Here is a 19,743-nt window from a genome sequence, read left to right as displayed (position 1 = left end):
TATTCGGGTGTCCAGCTTATTATCATGTCAATGATGAAAAATTAAATCTGAGGGCGAGGAAAGCAGTCTTTGTGGGCTTTAGAGAAGGAGTTAAATGCTTCAAATTGTGGGATCCACAGGATAAGAAGATAGTCATTAGAAGAGATATCACGTTTGATGAGGTGTACATGATGAAGTCTCAAGTCCCTCAGCAGGTGGAGAAAGACCAGACTGGTGGAATATCACAGCAGGTGAAGGATGATATGACTCCACTCACTCCAGATAGCATTGTATCCATTGAGGCTCCTACAGAGGTGACGCTGGAAGGAGATGAGATGACAGATGGGCATTTGGAGGATACAGTAGTTGGTGAGACTTAGGAGTAGGGTCATGTTTAGGAGTCAATTGCAGCAAATAGACCTAGAAGGGTGATTTGTCGGCCAGCTAGATACAATAATATGTTGATTGCATATGATTTGGTTCCTTCTACATATAGAGAGGCAGAGTCTAGCTCTGATTCGATCAGGTGGAGGGAAGCTATGAAAGAGTAGATGCACTCTCTTTAGAAGAACGACACTTGGGAACTTGTAAAGCTACCAAAGGGAAAGAAGGTTATTGGATGCAAGTGGGTATATTCAAAGAAAGAGGGATCTTCTATTGGGGACATTCGATACAAAACTAGATTGGTTGCCAAGGGGTATGCCCAGCTTGAGGGCATTAATTACAACGAGGTATTCTCACCCGTTGTGAAGCATTCATCGATTAGGATTCTTTTAGCATTGGTGGCACAACTGGATTTGGATTTGGTCCAAATGGATGTTAAACAGCCTTTCTACATGGAGACTAAAATGAGGAGATTTATATGACATAACCTATGGGGTTCAAAGCTGCAGGAAAGGAGGATCTGGTGTGCAAGCTCAAGAAGTCTCTTTACGGATTGAAGCAATCGTCGTAACAATGGTACAAGAGATTCGATAGCTTTTTGATTGGCCAAGGATACACGAGGAGCTCATATGACCCATGTGTTTACATGCACAAGCTACAGAATGGTGAGTATATCTATTTGTTGTTATATGTTAATGATATGCTTATTGCTTCCAGGAATTCTTTGGCTCTTCGAAAGTTAAAAAAGGAGCTATCATCCGAGTATGAGATGAAGAATCTTAGAGAAGATAAGAAGATATTGGGTATGGAGATCGAAAGAGACAGGGTGAAGGGGTGATTAAAGCTTACACAGATGAGCTACTTGCAGAAGATGTTAAAGAAATTTAGCTTTGATGGAAACGCTAAGGAAGTGAGCACTCCATTAGCTCCCTACTTCAAGCTTTCGGCTAAGATGTCACATGTTTTAGTTGAGGACAGAGAGTACATGTTAAAGATTCCATATGCCAGTACGGTGGGTAGCTTGATGTATAAGATGGTATGTACGAGGCCAGATTTGTCACAGGCCGTAAGCATGGTTTCTAGGTACATGCACAACCCCGATAAGAATATTGGGAGACCAAGAAGTGGATTTTACAGTATATCAAAGGTACCGTAGATGTTGGTTTGATACTTCAGAAGAATGAGAAGATTGGACAGGATTGTATTGGCTATGTGGATTCTGATTATGCTGGGGATATTGACAAACGCTGATCTACTTTAGGATATGTATTTACATTAGCAGGAGTATCGGTGTGTTGGAGATGTACACTTTAGTCTACAATGGCTCTCTCTATTACGGAGGCAGAGTATATGGTGGTGAATGAAGCTGTGAAGGAGGCTTTGTGATTGCATGAATTGTTGGATGACTTGGGGAATGCACAGGAGACCATTCGGGTGTATTGTGATAGCATGTCAGTTATCTATTTAGCAAAGAACCAGGTTTATCAAGCACGTGAAAGCACCCTAGAAGGGGGGGGGGGTGTGTGAATAGGGTTTATGCTAATTTTATTAGATATTAATACCGATTAAAACTTATTAACAAATATATATCTTAGCAAGATAGATATTCGATTGAATTAAAGCAAGGATATATATGCAAATGGCAAAATAAACAAGAAACAATATAAACAAATAGTGGACACAAAGAGCAAATCAAACATAATAATATGATCATGGAGTTCGGTCCTTCCGATCTACGTCTTCACTCCTCACTCCCGGGGAGAACCCACTATCACGACACACCCAGTTTGAAAGCCGGAACTTCTCTACACACTCGGTTTTCTAGTTCACCGAAAACTCTACAAGACACTCACAATGTACATACACACACTACAAACTCAAGTGTTGGTCCTCACGTATCGCCTCCCTCAAGTGTTCGGCTTTACGACCTCTCACTAGGCTTTACTACCGACACCACTCCTCTTGGTACCGACTACGTCCTCACCACACACTCCTCTCGGTGTAAATATGTATTACAATGTGATACTCACAAATGAAGCTCAAATATAATAAATTATTCTCTAAAAATGAATGAGAACACAATGAAGCTCACTCTCATAATATCACTATCCCACAACCCAATATATGATGTATAAAATATTAAAAGCTCAAATAGGGGTGTGTGTGATAAAATGAGTAGAAATAAAATCTAACTCAAATAATGAACTAGCAATAATAAGAATGTGAAAATCGATAATAAATTGCTATATAAAAGAGTTAGAAAACTTCTCTATAAACACAATAAGAGGATGAAGAAGATTGAGGATGAATTTCTCAATTTGACAATGCAAGCTTCCTCTTTTGTAAACAAACACCACACTCAAACTTGAGAAGAAACAAACTATTAAACCCTTTAAAACTCTTCTTAAAACCCACTTGGATGATCCTCAGAAGTAAAACAATAAGGGGTATATATAGGATGAAAACCAAAGCCTAAAAACCAAAAAAGCCCAACAAAAGGATAAAAATACAAAAGGCTGGAAAAACTAGCCGTTACAGGCGTCGATCGACTGATGAGCTGAATCAGTCGACTGACGAGCTGAGCGTTACAGGCAGCTAAAAGCTTATCAGTCGACTGATGAATCTCGTCAGTCGACTGATGAATCTCGTCAGTCGACTGATAACCTCATCAATCGACTGGTCAGTCGAACGAATAAGAAAATAAAAACTTTTGAAGATTGTAGGCAGTTTCATCAGTCGACTGATCAATCGACTGATAACAGGTTTTCAGCATGAATTGAATAGTAAAAATGAAATTCAAAGCTCTTTTAAAAATAGCAAATAAATTCCAAAAAATATAAAACTTTGGAAAAAGTTTATAACCATGAATATGAACATGTTGGAAAAAGAATTTTTCAATTTTCTCTTGCCATTTGTGAAACCTCAGAAATATTCAAAAACACTAAAATACATGTGTTTATAAACATGTTAATTTTGACATTTAGCGCAAACCTCAGAAATATTCAAAAACACTAAAATACATGTGTTTATAAACATGTTAATTTTGACATTTAGCGCAAATCAAGTTTTGAAAACTTGTGAAATGAATACATGTGTTTATAAACATGTTAATTTTGACATTTAGCGCAAATCAAGTTTTGAAAACTTGTGAAATGTTTTTATGGACTTAATAAAAGATATTAATAATATTTGTATAGTCCAAAGTATATTAAAATATATTTTGCATAAAAACACTTATATTTGAGAAATTTCACAAATGAAATGTGTGTGTATATTTGAGCTTGTAGAATTTGCACACATTATATAATCCTATACTAAGTATACCGACAATGAATCATATGAAGCTTGAACTTGATTGGCTGACTTGATTTGCATAGGCTTCAATATCCATGTAGCTCGTTTTCCTATGTATACTAAACAACACAAAATAAAATACTAAAAACAATATTAGTCGTAAATTGTTTGTTAAATCATCATCAAAACAAGAAGGCCAACAGCACGCACGAAGCACATTGTTGTCAGATTCCACTTTGTTTGAGATGTCTTAGATGATAGAGATGTCATATTGGAGAAGATCCACACAAAAGATAACCCTGCAGATATGTTGACCAAAGTTGTCTCGGGTGTGAAATTAGTCATTGTTTGGAGTTATTGAATATTATTTGATGTTGAGGGCCTTTAGAGGCCATTTGGGTGAACTACGTGAGGCTTGATTCCTTGGGCAAGAGGATACATAGGCAGTCTTTCTGATGCAGCTGGTTGGATTAGCTAATATCGATGGGGGAGATTGTTTGAGCTCTCGTTTGGGTTCCCGACTTGTTGTGGATTGAGTCCATTATCGTGGATGTATTCCACTTCGACGCAACAAGTGGGACATTTGGTTATTTTTTTTGTGTCGGCTCGGTTTTGAGAAAACTTCGCTGAGGTGGAGATTTGTAGAAATGACTAACACAGCTTTGAAGATCAAGAAAATTGACTCAGGCAAGCTTTTGGACACTTGCTGGTTGACCGCGGAGCAAGTCCGGTTGACCGGAAACGTGCACAGATCGTAGGGGGATTCTGGAGTTGGAGACGGTCGACCGCCGCGGGCACCGCCGCGGTCGACCGCCCAACCTTGTAGTCGATTTATGTTTCTGTCGATTCCTAGGCAGTCGACCGCGACGAATTCGGCGTTCAACCGCCAGTCGGGTCTGAGTCTGGGTTATGTTTTCTGACCCATTTCGTTTTGTGTTGATATATAACCTTAATCACGATTATTAGAGTTAATTAATGACGACTTTGAGCAGCTTTTGAGAGAGAATTGTGCATCATTTGAGGGAGAATTTGTGAGAGATTTTGAGAGCTTTGTTTGAGGGTTTTTGATGAGATTGTAGACCCTATTTATATTCTCTTTATCTCTAATAGTAAAAACTCCCCCTCCTTGCCCCGTGGACGTAGGCAACTTGCCGAACCACGTAAAATTCGTTTGTCTTGCTGTGCTTTGTGTTTTGTTCGCTTGATTGTGATCTATCTCGTTCTTGTTTGTGCTGTTTCGTGTGTGTTTGGAGTTCCGCTGCGCACAACAATTGACCCTTTAATCTATTATTTCCCTAGATATTCAATTCTTCACCGCAAAGAAAATAAAAGTCTCCACCGAAACCGATAAAGCTGAAAATAAAAGAAATGTATTTTAAAGAAATCAAAAGCAAATAATCCGCATAAACAATTAATATGCAGACCTTACGACAGAAAACAAGCCGACCATTCTACTTGATCTTGAGGTCAATACCCACCTCTCAAGATTCCTCCACTTCTCAAAAATCATCAGCACCCAACTTCCAAACATCACAATGCTGACACGTGTCCTTTAAATTATTGATCCACGTTTGATATAGAGTGGGTGAAACAATTGGGTGCGTTACTATGTTGGGATTAAAGCGTATGGTAAGAAAAAGAGAAAAAAGAATAAATAATAACTTTCTTTTTCTTAGAAAAAAAATCTTAAGGCCCGAAAGAGAGAGAGAGAGAGAGGGGGGAAGAGAAGGGCGCCTCACGTGATTTCCCCGTGTTGATGTTTAATTTTCTCCTCCTCTCTTCATCACCTCCTTCTTCTCGATTAGACAGAGAGAGGAAGCGATTCAAGTTTTGTCATTTACATCAAAATATTTGAGGAAACAAGTAAGTTTTTAACTTCATCTCATGTGTTGATTCTTTGCTTTTAGTTACTTCAGTATTCAAAGTTATACGTCTTTGAAGTCCTTTATCGGCTGCCTGAAGTGTTTAATTATGGAAATCTGTTGATTAATTGATTTGGGTTCTTTTGTTTTCAGAAATATTTGGAGGAAATCACCGAAATAAATGCTTTTGGGTTGACCCTGTTGTTTTCTGGGGTCTTCTATTTATTGGGTATGAAGTAATACTAGATAATTTGATGCATGCAAATTGTGTTTGTTTGTGGTAATTACGGAAATTGTGGTTCAATTACAGGTTATTGTTTATGTTGATGAAGAGTTAAGGGAGCTCTTTTTAATAACTAGATGAGTTTGGTTTTGGATTGTAGAACTAATTATGGAGCTCTTAGAATGAATTTGATGAACTAGTGATGCTGTTATGTTAATTTCTTTTTACTGAATTTAAGTTGAAGTTGTGAACTGTGTAAGAATTTGATGAAGTCCACTTAAAATTTATGTTTATCTTGGATTGAACTTTTCCTTTATTTTTTCTTACTCTTTTCTTTTGAAATACTTGTCAAATAACATGCTTGTAGATTTAGATGAACATGGCTGAAACTTTCCTCCCATTTTGAGGGCCGATGAGTTTTGCAGATTCTGGGAGACTTCTCTTGGGATTAGCTTATAAATCTGTAGCTTAAGAAAGCATTGGATGGTCCTTTAGTAGTTTTTGACTTTAGACTTGAACTTCATGTTTCTTTCTTTCACACATGCATCTCATTATTTTGGAGAGTTGGTGTTTTCCATATTTGTATTTTTGCATCATGTTCAGACGGGTGGTACTTTTGATATTAGAGTAGTTTCATAATTTCATTATTTACCTTCTGCGTGTCCTTATCCGACTCATATCAAACAAATTGAGATGCATCTTAAAAATGGAGCACAGCAGTGATTGGCAAAGCAATAAGTCTGATGTATGGGATGAGCAATGGTTATGATTTATGGTTTAAATATATGGGTCATTTGTATCACCTGACAAATGTTTATGGGATATATTAGAAAGTGTACATGAACTTGTTGCATCATCTTCATGATATATATTTGGAAGTTCCGTCAGATTTATTTACTGCACATTATGGAGAAGTACATTTGAGGGCCACTTCTTCTTTAATGGATCTTCAATGGAGAAAATCTGCTTTATGTCACTGGACCCAGCAATTTGCCTATGTTTTACTTTTTGTCTTTATCCCCCCCCCCCCCCCCCCCCCCTGAAGGGAGTGAGGATTTCTTATTTATGAAAACATCTCGATATTGTGGAAACTGAAGAAAGTATGTTGATAGGTTGTTACATACAATGTACTTTGACTGCAACATTTTAACTACAATTTAATGGGTTATATATATTAGTTCTTGAAAATTTACTTTACTTTCCAAAGATCAGTTTCATGATAAATGGTAGACAGGAAATGGAGATGAATCTAAGTTAGCCCCACTTAATTATAGTGATACATTGTACATTTGTTCTACATCCTCCTTTCAAGTCGAAGAGTTTCTATCAAATCGGTACTCCCAACTTGATGTCTATAAAATAAAAACTTGTCACACATTTTGGATGACTTTATTATTACATTCTCTTTAAAAGTTTGACTCCTTTGTCTAGAGTCCCTGTCCTATTAAAATCATGTGTGTTAATAACTAACACCATTTGTTTGATCTGACTGCTGTGCTTATCCTGGACATATCACGAGTTGTTCTTGCATATTTGGACATGGAATATGATTGCTATGTGCTATTGTACAAGTACTTCGAAAAACAATGGCATTCCCTAAATCAATGGAGAATAATAAACCTTTCATAATATATTTTTAGTTGATATACATACATAAATGACAAGGCTTTAGAAATGGAGATTGTGGCCAATAATCTTTGAATTAAGTAGCTTATGATAATATAAAAAAGAAGACAATCCAAGATTCTTAGCAACTGCCAGTCTATTAATTGAGCTCAGTTCGTGGAGTGTGAATCACAATTGCTAGGAATTTCAGTGAATTCTAGACTCCAACTACTTATTTATTTTTAACCTTTAATGCACAAGCATTATAATGTATCGGAAATGATTTACAGAGAACTCACATGATCCTAAGGCTATGGTTATTGTGGTCTAGGGAGTTATAATGCTAAGGCGGTGAACTAAAGGCTAACATTGTATTTAGTGTGACCTGTCCATGATTCAGTTAAAACCAACTATGAGCTGGTGTAGCAACTCTTGTTTCATCTTGAAATGGAGGGGCTAAGTACAACAATAACAAAGTTTTGATCTTAAATTTTGGAGTCATCTAAATGACCTCTTTATTCTGTTCAACTCCATTGAAGGTTTTGTTCTTTTAAGGTAACTGTTACCATATCCTACTTAATTTTCTCAAGTCAAGTTCTTGTAAGGCTAGCTTTCATTTTAATTGCTTCCATTACTATAATCCTATCACATTTCCGAATTTGTGCATTTAGTAGCATTATTGCACATGACCAAAATTATTCCAATTTCTCTCACTTTGTCATCAATAAGAGTAACTTCCCCAATTGCAAGGAAATGGGCGCTCGTATGGGTACAGGACATGGCAAAATTGTAAATTGTAGGGTACGAGGACACAACAATATGCGCATGCGCGTGCACACTGCACACACATATATATGGAAATTAATAATTTACATGAGATCATTATTGTTTTCCAATTCATATATTAGGATTAAAATTCTTAACACATTTTAACTTTCTTTTGTTATGTTGATCATTATAAATTGGAGACTAGTCATTTTGAACTAGACACTCAATGATCCTTTAAAATCATAGCGTTTGGCAAGTGTTTAGAACTAAAACATATATCATATAATTGAGTACATGTCCAACCAAATGTATGCATATCTCCAAGGAGTGTCCATAAAATTTGGGTATGGGTGTGTCAGGTTTGGGCTTCATGGTAGAAGTACCTGGGCGACTTAGGAAACTTCTAAGTTTTCATGGATGCGCTCCTGTCTTATTGTATGTTTTTGTGTATTTTCATTCATCCATCATATTCACATTTTTGATACTTTTATTCATAAACCTTTGTCGATTATAGCTGTCTTATGGAATTTCCTTCAAATTCATGTGTATTCTCTTATCACATAAAGGAGAAGGCTAAGTGCATGATATTTGTCAAAGATACCATAATTTCCCTTAGTCCTCATGCCTCATTTTTGCCAACTCTAGTTGCATTTTTGGTTCTTGGCAAGAAATTAACTTCGTACACCAGTGAACTTGACAGTGTCCGAAGTATTTGAAGGATCTAACATGATAGCAGAAAACTCTTTGAGACATGAACTTTGACCTCATTCTTTAAGAGAATGTTGCGACATTACATATTTGTTATTGTTCTGAGAAACAATCCTTATGGAAATGAGGGGCAACGTTTGCATATACGGTCATATTCACTTAGCTTTATATCTTGTTTCTATATGATCTTTATTCAAGGAAATTTATTGTGATGAATATATGATAGCAGATGATAGGATGTTAGTGCACAATCTAAGACAGATTCAGATTTTTTTTGGAGGAAAATACGCCTTTGGTGAACATGACAACAACAACACCAACAATCACAACTATTGCGCCTTTAGTTCACATGAGAATCGAACCAACATAGGGGAGCGACACGGCTTTGCCATGTGACCTATTGGGCTGCCCTGGACAAATTCAATTTGAATCTAAAAAGAAATTCGTGAAAATTTGATCAGATTTAGCTCAATTGGGATTAGGTAAATTACTTATGATTTTACTTAATTCTATCCTTTCCTTTGGTTAGGATTTTATCGGATGTTATCTGCTTTTAGTTAGGATGTTATTTGATGTTATATCTTCTTTAGTGAGGATTTTTTTTATTTTCTTAGTTTTTCTATAAATAAGATTGTATTTTTCATTTGAGGAGGGAGGAGAGAAGAATGTGAAAATCATGTAAATTGCATCTAGTAGTAGGCATGTGAGGTGCCGGCATGTGTGATGCCTGGGTGTGAGGCCCACATTTGTATCTTTTCCTATTCTTAAATGAAGAGTGCAATTTTATTTGTATTTTCGTTTTATTTGATCCAAATAAGTTACTATCAAGAATCTCCATCTTGTCGTTCCCCATCACAATCTTTACAGAAAGGAAGGTTCTTCAAGAATTCTTCTTAAACCAATAAAATATCATGAAATATCTTTCAGAGATGATATTTGTTCTCTGAAGACTATTTAAACTATCAATATCTGCATTAAACGTTCCTGATTCAGTAATACAAGAAGTTGATGATAATCTAATAAAGGTTCTCCCCTATTTTGGTTTTGTTTTAACAGTTTTTGTTCATGTGTTAGCTATTTTGAACTTTTCTGTTTCACATTTAATCAGGGGTACAGAACATTTGACTCATTAAGTAAGACCAGGCTTCCATTTATAATAATTAATAAATTTGACACTAATGCCTTATAGTAGGTCATGCTCCAGTATGTATATTGTTTTGCTGTGCATTACCCTTATAATAGGTCATCCTCCAGTACTTGTCCAAGTCCTTACTACCTTGAGGGGCTTAACATTTCCCCTTTTCCTTTTTACCTTCCGTATTGCTTGATTCTGATTGACACTTGCATGATGTCTTTATTGACAATATATTATGGGTGCTGTATTGTACTGCAACATATTGGCACCAGTAAGACTAGAGGTTGCAAACATGTTTTACTTGGAAACTTTTCATGAGATATTCAGTGCAAATAAGATATGCAAGCGCTATGAGTTGAGTAGTCGACTTGAGATGTGTTTGATCTGCAACTTGTTATTCATAGACAATGCCCAAACATTTGGAAGTACTGCATACTTTGTGGTTAACATGGAAAGTAGGAGTAAGCTGTATTCCTTTATACGTGTTTGTGTGTCTATATATATATATATATTATATATATTATATTAATATATATATATAATATATATATATATATATATATATTAGATATATATATATATATATATATTATATTATATATATATATATATACATACATACATCATACATACATATAGCATACATACATACATTACATACATACATACATACATATTACATATAGACATATTACATATACATACATATAGCATACATACATACATCATATACATATGACATATAGCATAATACATTATACATTATACATATATAATAGCATATATATATTATATATATATATATATATATATATATGATATATATATATACATATATATATATATATATATACATATATATATATAGTATATATATATATATATATATATTATATATATATGTATATATATATATATATATATATATATATATATATATATATATATACTATAATGTATATATATACATATATGTATACATATATGTATATATAGTATATATATATAGACATATACACTATATACATATACATATATTATACATATACATATATCATATATATATATATATATTATATATAATATATATAACATATATATATATTCATATACAATATATATAATATATTATATAATATCATATATATATATATATAGTATAATATATATATATTATATATATATATATATATATAATATATATATATATATATAATTATATATATATATGCGCTGTTGGTTTCAACTTCTGGAAGAAAGTGACTAGTTGCTTGCTTAGACCTGCTATTTGGTTGGCTCGAAAAGATGAGCTAGTGCGCAGCACATGCTTCTTCAGATTGGATAGTATGGAGTTGGGGTTTGAAATATATGTATGCGAGCAGTGGCATATCTAGAATTTTGGGAAAGTGGTGTCACTATTAATTAATAGTTAAAAAGATTTACAATTGCTCGATGATTTTTTATATTTGAAAAAAAGTACCTAATTGTGTCATTAGTAGCACTATAAAAATCAAATACATATTTCTTAGGATATAATGTTAGTAAGCAATCATTGAGCCAATCATCATTCATTTTATTCCACAACTTACTCTCTATCAACTTCATTGCATAAGAAACTCCTTTGACTGTTCACCTAGCCACGTATAAAATCAGGACCATCTTCAAAACAAAATACACAAAATAGCTTCGAATGGTGAATTTTAAATATGTGGGGTCTTATTATTTCTTGACCAAAGTGGGGTCACATGACCCCACTTTGGTGTATATGGATCCACCGATGTATGCTAGGACGGTGCTTAGATTGACTGTGATAAGAACTGAACTTTGCTCTTCTGAATATATTTATTATTAAAAATAATAGATTGTTAATTGATAGATAAATCATGATTCCCTGCAGTATCTGTAATATTTTTTTCTTAATATTACCATCTATTTTCTACTGAGTGCCTATCTTCTTATAGGAATCTGCGGCAGGAAATTCTAATTGTATGATGGAGGAGTTTGAGGATGCTGAAGAAGAACTTCCACTTGAGGAATCCTCTCAAACGACTTCTGATCCTTTGCCAGATTCAGTTCCTAGTCACCCATCTCCTCCTACATCCAAAATAACTGATGATAAAAATAAGGATACACCATCATTAGGCAAGAAAATGTCTGTTTCTTCAGAGAATCTTAGTGAACAAGGGTCACCATCAGAATCTCACAACATTGCATCACCTCATACATCAGTGGATCAAGGCAATGCTGTCTCAAGTTCAGATACATCAGGGACCAAATCTGAGGATTCCACAGATTTGTCTTCTCAAAGTAACCAAGTTCCTCATTTATCACATGATAAGAGCTCACCAATTTTAACAGAGAATCCAAAAGACGCAGGAACTTTTTCATCAGAGGTTCTTGGCAATTTTTTGCACCATCCATCACTGGAAATATCTATTTCACAACATAATTTAAATGGTAGTCCTTCTATTCATTCAACATTAAATCAGGCCTCACCGAGTTTACCAGAGATTTCGAGAGAAACCAGAAATACCGCTGAAAATGCCACGGCTGTGTCATCAGAAGCTAATAGGTCTTCACTACCTCATTCATCATTGGACAAGAGCGCAGACGTTCCACCAGTGAGTTCACATGAGACAAATATTGTTGAATCAACGCTTTTGTCATCAGAAGTCGATAGTAGTCCACCAACTCAGCAACTTGATGGAGGGAGTTCTGCACAGTATGTTGAGGTTCAGAATAATAATGACTGCACTGTAATGGAGGACATTAAAAAGACTGCAAATGGACAATCCTTAAAGGTTAATAATCACCAAGTGGAGGTCAGAAATACTAAAATTGCTGGGATTTCTGGAGATGCAAAGCAAGCAAATGCATATAGAGGCCTTGTTGATACTACTGCACCTTTTGAATCTGTTAAAGAGGCTGTTTCCAGGTTTGGAGGTATTGTTGATTGGAAAGCTCATAGAGCCTTGGCCTTGGAGGTAATGGTGACTTACGTCATACTGACTATGCAATTATTTTTTATTGAGTGGTTTTTTATTATGTTTTCTGACTAAAATTTTGGAATATTTTTCATATAATTCTTTTAAGATAAGAATTTTCTATTTGCTGGAAGGAATAGGACCTAGGTCTATTCTTAAAGTTTCTTTTAATGGTAATAAGATGGGTGCTGATAAGTGATAACAACCTGACTTCCTGGTACTTACATGGCAACCAAATCTGTGTTCCTCTTATTCCCTGTTATCCACTCTGTAGTAACTTCTAGAGGCTTCTAATGTATGTTAACGCTAAGGTCAAGAACAAACAATTATTTTACTCTCAAATTTCTGATCAAGTGAAAGATGGATTTAATAGGTGCTGTTTCTTTGATGTCTGGAAATAATAATAGGCATACACATAATTTCATATATGGCGTGAAGTGATGTTATTCCCACCTAACATTTGTCAAGGTCAATGATATAATTATTTTACATCTAACTCGTGCGTAGTGGATGGTGTATTTGGTAGGTGTTTCATTTGGTATAACAAAAGATATATGTGCGTGTGTGTGTGTGGTGTGTGTGTGTGTGTATACATATACGTATATATATGTATATGTATATATTTGTGTGTGTGTTTGTGTGTGTGTATGTATGTATGTTAGTTAAGAAAATGTTATTTACAAATAACTTTCAGCAAATTATATGTATTGCGTGTGCGGAAGTTCACATGTGATGTGCTTTTGTACCTGGGTCTGTGGTTATAATTTACCTGTGCAATGAGGAATAATCTTTTTCCACATAACCTGGTAGCTTTTTATTTATGTTGAACAAAATTTGTAGAACCTGCTTTCTCCATTTTATTCTTGGTTAATTTAACAATAACTACGTTGAGTTCACCTATTTTTGGAGTTAGTTGTTTTACAATAGGCTATAAGGTATTATGAGTACTTTCTATTGTTAATACTACTAGACACAATTCCCTCTGGCTTACATCCAATCTTGGCATCTAGCCTCTAGCTCTTTCTATTCACTTATTGTTTTAATAGAATCTCAAGGATGCTCTTGCTTTGCAACTGTAGAGTAATTCTCTCTTTCCTCACATTGAAATATGAATCTGTGCTTAAATTTTGATATCTAAGATATTGGATTACAATGATAATGATATTATAATTGCAAGGTTTCTTACTTATTTACCTACATGCAGAGACGCAAACGAGTCCAAATTGAACTCGAGAAGGTGCGAGAAGAAATCCCAAGCTACAAGGAGCAATCAGAAGCTGCTGAAGTTGCCAAGACACAGGTACTAGAGGAGCTCAATAGTACCAAGATACTCATCGAAGAGCTCAAGTTGGACCTAGAGAAAGCTCAAACCGAAGAGGCTCAGGCTAAACAGGATTCAGAACTCGCTCAACTCCGAGCCAAAGAAATGGAGGAAGGGATCGCTGATGAAGCCAGTGTTGCTGCTAAACAACAGCTAGAGGTTGCCAAGGCAAGGCACGAAGCAGCCGTTGTTGAACTAAAGTCTGTGAAAAAAGAGCTTGAGGATCTACAAAAGGATTACGTTTCTCTGCTTAGTGAAAGGGATAATGCAACGAAGAAAGCTAGAGAAGCTGTTATAAGAAGTAAGGAGATTGAGAAGACAGTTGAAGACTTAACCCTCGAGCTCATTGCAACAAAGGAGTCTCTAGAATCTGCTCATGCTGCACATCTTGAAGCGGAGGAGCACCGAATTGGCGCAGCCTTGGCAAGAGAACAGGACTGTCTGAATTGGGAGAAAGAATTGAAGCAAGCAGAAGAGGAAGTCCAGAAACTCAATGAACAACTCTTGTCTGTAAAGAATCTCAAAGAGAAATTAGACACAGCATCTTCTTTGTTACTTAGCCTCAATTCTGAACTAGCTGCTTATATGGAATCTAAACTGAATCAAGAATCTGGAAGTGGTAGTATGGAGCTGGAGGAAGTAAAGGGAAATATCGAGAAGGCTAAAAATGAGGTGAATTTACTTAAAGCCGCAGAGTCATCGCTCAAAGCTGAGCTCGAAAGAGAGAAAGCAGGCCTTGCTGCAATGAGACAGAGAGAAGGAATGGCATCGATAGCAGTATCATCAGTCGAAGCTGAGATCGAAAGAACAAAAGAAGAAATACAACTAGCTTTAACAAAGGAGAAGGAAGCACGAGCAAAAATGGTGGAGCTTCCAAAGCTACTTCAAGAAGCTGCACAAGAAGCTGACATAGCTAAAACCGATGCTCAATCAGCACGTGACGATCTAAGAAAAGCCAAGGAAGAGTTGGAGCAAATCAAAACAACAGCAAGCACAACAGAAATAAGATTGAATGCAGCTCTCAAAGAGACTGAGGCAGCGAAAGCATCGGAGAGGCTGGCTCTTCAAGCGATAAAAGCTTTGCATGAGAGCGAGGGGGAGGAGTTGAGTGATGGAGTAACACTTCCATTGGAGGAGTATTACAGTCTTAGCAAGAGAGCTCATGAGGCCGAGGAGCTCGCAAATGAGAGGGTTACTGGTGCAATTTCACAAATTAATGTGGCAAAGGAGTCAGAGTTGAAAACTGTACAAAAGCTAGAGGAGGCTTATATGGAGATGAATCAGGAGAAGGAAGCTTTAAGAATTGCACTGGAGAGGGCTGAGAAAGCTAAAGAAGGGAAATTGGGTGTTGAGCAAGAACTAAGGAGGTGGAGAGCTGAGCATGAGCAGAGGAGGAGAGCTAGTAATGCTGCTCGAAATAGTAATTTGCCTCCGAAAAGCCCAGCAAGAAGTTTCGAGAGTGAACCAAAGAGTTTAATCGACGCTGATATCGTTCATCCTGGACCTAATGCAAAGGTGTACACAATGGAGGACAAGGGAGAAAGAGAAGTGGCAGAGGCGAAGGTGAGGAGGAAGAAGAAGTCGTTCTTTCCTCGGCTTGTGATGTTCTTGGCGAGGAAAAAATCAGAGACCTTGTGAAATGAGAATCATATTTTACTGTATATGTGTCACAAGTATTAATTTGTTTAATAAATCATGTAATGTAAGGGTGTGTAGTGTATTGGTATAGGCATCATGAGTAAGTGAAATTTTCCGAAAATAGGCATTTAGTATAGTGACAGACCGCTCCAAATCATCAGCACTTGCTGTCCTTTTTATAGTTGAAAATTTGTAATGTAATTTGAGCATGGAATAATTTGTGAAATTTGATCAGAGCTGTTCTTATCTTATAGCCAACAAAGAAGCAAACCGGTTGGACGCTCAAATGCAACTGTGACCTCTGGTTTCTTAGCTGAGGTATTAGTTGTTTCAATATGCATTTCTACAGCATAGCCTGTTGATTCTATCTCCTGATGAAAACTACTTTAGCAACTGACATTCATCGGTTAAGTTTCCATCTTCTTGGTTGGTTGCAATGACATTGAACTGAGTCCTAAAGAAACAAATCTACCCAGTGTCCACGATTAAGTTACTCATCGGCATTTTGTAGTACTGTGAATCTTGGGGATCTTCTGTCATTTTTTTTTAGCGATAGAGAGATAGTAAAAGAGTGTTTTATAGTGAGAAGTAAAAGGATGTTTCAAATCCCTGAAATTGCTCAGAAGTCCCTTAAATCCTTAGCTAATGTTTGTTTAACATAAAGGGGGTTTTGGGAGAAGTAGGGGTGGAAATGAACCAAATAATTAACAAATTGTTCGATAATTGTTCGAATAACTATTCGGTCATATTCGATTAGGTAGTTCATTTAGCATTAAACAAATATTTTTTAGTAATCGAGTTTACTAACAAATAGCATTTAACCAGATGTATATTCGATTCGTTTGTCTATTAAATATTCGTTTGAATTTTGATCAGAACTTATTATTTGTATTCTTGCACATATGATGTCATATTTTTAACCCACTTACCATTTCTACTTAATTTTTATATACTGATTTTAAGACTTAAATAATCTTAAATCTGTTTTCTAATTATATATATATATATAATTTTTATTTATGAATTCTAATACTATTTGAAAATCAAATTCTTTAGCAGAATAAATATACTTTGATATTTGATAAGTATGGAAAAATTCTGAAAATAGATCACATTTGCTAAATATTTAGCAAAATCGACCATTTTGCTAAATATTTAGCAAAATCGAACTCTTTTTGGCCTGTTGGCCAAAAAGAGGTCGATTTTCAAAAAAATGCCTTGAAAACATACGAGATTACTAGTCCCGTATGTTTACAACAAACTAATTACTGATTAGAAAATATACGGGACTAGTAGTCCCGTACATTTTGCAGACCCAACTTAGCCATTTCTACTGGACTACTAGTCCCGTAGAAAAGTCGAATAAATCACACTCTGTGCCCTAAATTTCGCTATTCCCCTTAAAATCTAACTTCTCTCTCCACCTTCACTCCCAAACCCATCTCAATCTCTTCACCTTCACTCCCAAACCCATCTCACTCCCTCCCAAACCCATTGAAATCTCTCCCAAACCCAATTTTCACACCCAAACCCAATCTTCATCTCTCCTAAACCCGATTTCCACACCCAAACCCAGTCTCCATCTCTCCCAAACAAATCTCCATCTCTCTCAAAACCAATCTCTCTCTCCCAAAGACAACTCACCTCCTCCTCCCTCAAATCTGACGCCGAACTTGATCTCCGACGCCAACGAGATCCGATTTCGTCAAGGTAACAATTTCATTTTTTTTTCATAAATTTCTCCAATTTCGTTTAGTTAATATGTATATTTAGAGGTATATCTAGAGGAAATAATGAATTATGATCATCAATTTGTAAAATATCTAATTTGTATACGTTAAATTTTAATTCTTCAGTTAAAATGGCGAATGGAATTCCGATTATTTGCTTATTCAATGGAAAATTGAGTGTTGGAATGAATAATTTGCCTATATATGATGGAGGCTCTAGGAAAATGTTCATGTTGTCTAGAAATTACAATTTCGATGGAATGATGGAGCAATATACATAGTTACCAGAATTAATCATGCCGAAAATGCTATTAAGGTCTTTTGTAATTGTCCAATAAATGAAAAAAGAACAATTACGGTAGAGATCACCACTGATGAAGTTTTGTAATTGTCCAATAAATGAAAAAAGAACAATTACGGTAGAGATCACCACTGATGAAGAATTGAATGACATGATACAACTTGCGGATAACAATTACGGTAGAGATCACCACTGATGAAGAATTGAATGACATGATACAACTTGCGGATAAACAAATCGCAATTAAGTTGTTCATTAAAAATATTCCAAAGTCTGTTGTTGTCGAAGTTTCGTATGCTCACGGAGAGTTCTCTCGCATGCTTGAAAGTCAAATCCCGTTATCTCAAAGTGCCTTGCACTTAAAAAATGACGCAGGTGCAACGTCAAGTGACATGTTTCACAACGCGTATGATGATGTTTCAGTTGATTTACCGGTTGGTGGTTCTATAAAAGAAGAGGACGAATATGTAGATACTAATGATGATAGTGAAGATGTTGAGTCCGAGGAGGAACGTCTTGATAGTATGCAGTTCGCAACTGGAGAGAACAATGATGATGCAAGTTGGATGAATGAATATTACGTGAACAACGATTATGTAGAGTCTGAAGAACCGTTACTCGAAGAGTTTAAAAATGACGAGTGGGTAAATAACTCACAAGCTGAGTTAGTTGAGCCTGGTCCTAATTTCGATCGACCTGAGGATATCACTTTCAAAAAAAGGAGATCTATTTGAGAATAAGGAAAGCTTAATTTTCGCTATACGTGAATGGACAATTAGGAACCGGATCAAATTCAAGCCGGTGAAATCCAACACAACTAGTTCCAGTTAGGATGGTGGTGCTAGATTGCCGTATGATCGGTATTCCTCAGCTTGGTATTCAACAAATCATTATCGGAATGCTTACAAAGAGAGTTTTCATCCTCTCGATGATACTCGTTATTGGCCTACCGCTTATACGGAATATTTATTACTACCTCAAGTCAAAAGACAAGCGGGACTACCTCGATCTGTGCGCATCAGAGGTACTATGGATCAAGGTCGGGAAGGAGGAGCATCACGAATCAGATGTGGAACATGTAGTCAATTAGGGCATAATAGGTCTCGTTGTCCATTAAGAACAAGTTTATAGCAATTAATTGGTAATATATTTTCTATTTACATTGTTAATTTTATTATTGTGGTCTTATACATTTGGTAGAAACTAATAAGGTAATCTTAACATGTTCGGGTATATACGCGATGCTCCCCGGGCCGGTTTCTGATGAAGTCCTCTATGATCAGCCACGCCATCGTTCAGAGAGTATATCATTTACAGAGGTACTATGGCTCTATGTTTTGAGTCATAAGTTTAGACTCACATTATTGATTCATTGTGATATTCTAATATTTGTTTTTATTTTTATGTAGAGAGGGCAAGAGATGGTTATGATTGATCATAGGCTTGGGCATATGCGTTGGTCACTTGATGATCCTCGCATCATTGCCCTAATATCTCAAGCAGGTTTTCTGATTTTGCTCACAATTGCGATGGATGAAGCTCGACTGGGCATTGCTTAATGCGTTAATGGATAGGTGGAGGTCGAGACTATAACACTTTTCATCTACGTGTTGGGGACGCAACTATTACTCTTTAGGATGTAGCAGTGATCCTAGGACTCTGCATTGATGGTCCTTGTGTCACGGGGACAGATAGGCATGTTTGACGGGATGTATGTGATAATTTGTTAGGACTATCACCGGAGTCCTTGCCTGGAGGGTATATTAGATTGAAATGGCTAAAAGAGAATTTTGCTAACCCATTACCACATG

General features: G+C 35.9%; 1 protein-coding gene across 3 annotated transcripts; it reads left to right on the top strand.

The window, feature by feature from the left end:
* Positions 1-5,358: 5,358 nt before the first annotated feature.
* On the top strand, positions 5,359-16,155 carry LOC109827391 (protein WEAK CHLOROPLAST MOVEMENT UNDER BLUE LIGHT 1-like). 3 transcript variants are annotated; one of them, XM_020394401.1, is made up of 5 exons: positions 5,359-5,520; positions 5,673-5,748; positions 9,091-9,305; positions 11,920-12,942; positions 14,147-16,155. In XM_020394401.1, the coding sequence occupies exons 4-5, from the start codon at positions 11,947-11,949 to the stop codon at positions 15,899-15,901; spliced, it is 2,751 nt and encodes a 916-aa protein (XP_020249990.1). In that variant the 5' UTR covers positions 5,359-5,520; positions 5,673-5,748; positions 9,091-9,305; positions 11,920-11,946; the 3' UTR covers positions 15,902-16,155. The 3 variants fall into 3 exon arrangements, with proteins under 3 accessions (XP_020249990.1, XP_020249989.1, XP_020249988.1); XM_020394400.1 differs by lacking the exon at positions 9,091-9,305; XM_020394399.1 differs by lacking the exons at positions 5,673-5,748; positions 9,091-9,305.
* The last annotated feature ends 3,588 nt before the right edge of the window (positions 16,156-19,743 follow it).

This window comes from Asparagus officinalis, unplaced genomic scaffold (assembly GCF_001876935.1).
Source record: "Asparagus officinalis unplaced genomic scaffold, Aspof.V1 AsparagusV1_Un171, whole genome shotgun sequence".
NCBI lineage: Eukaryota > Viridiplantae > Streptophyta > Magnoliopsida > Asparagales > Asparagaceae > Asparagus > Asparagus officinalis.
This window is presented reverse-complemented; position numbering and strand designations above follow the sequence as displayed.

What these genes read in the sequence shown, in the direction of transcription:
- LOC109827391 (XM_020394399.1), top strand. Translation starts at nt 11,947, where the DNA reads ATGATGGAGGAGTTTGAGGATGCTGAAGAAGAACTTCCACTTGAGGAA. An exon ending in ATAGAGCCTTGGCCTTGGAG is followed by an intron (nt 12,943 to 14,146) that starts GTAATGGTGACT and finishes ACCTACATGCAG; the next exon opens with AGACGCAAACGAGTCCAAAT.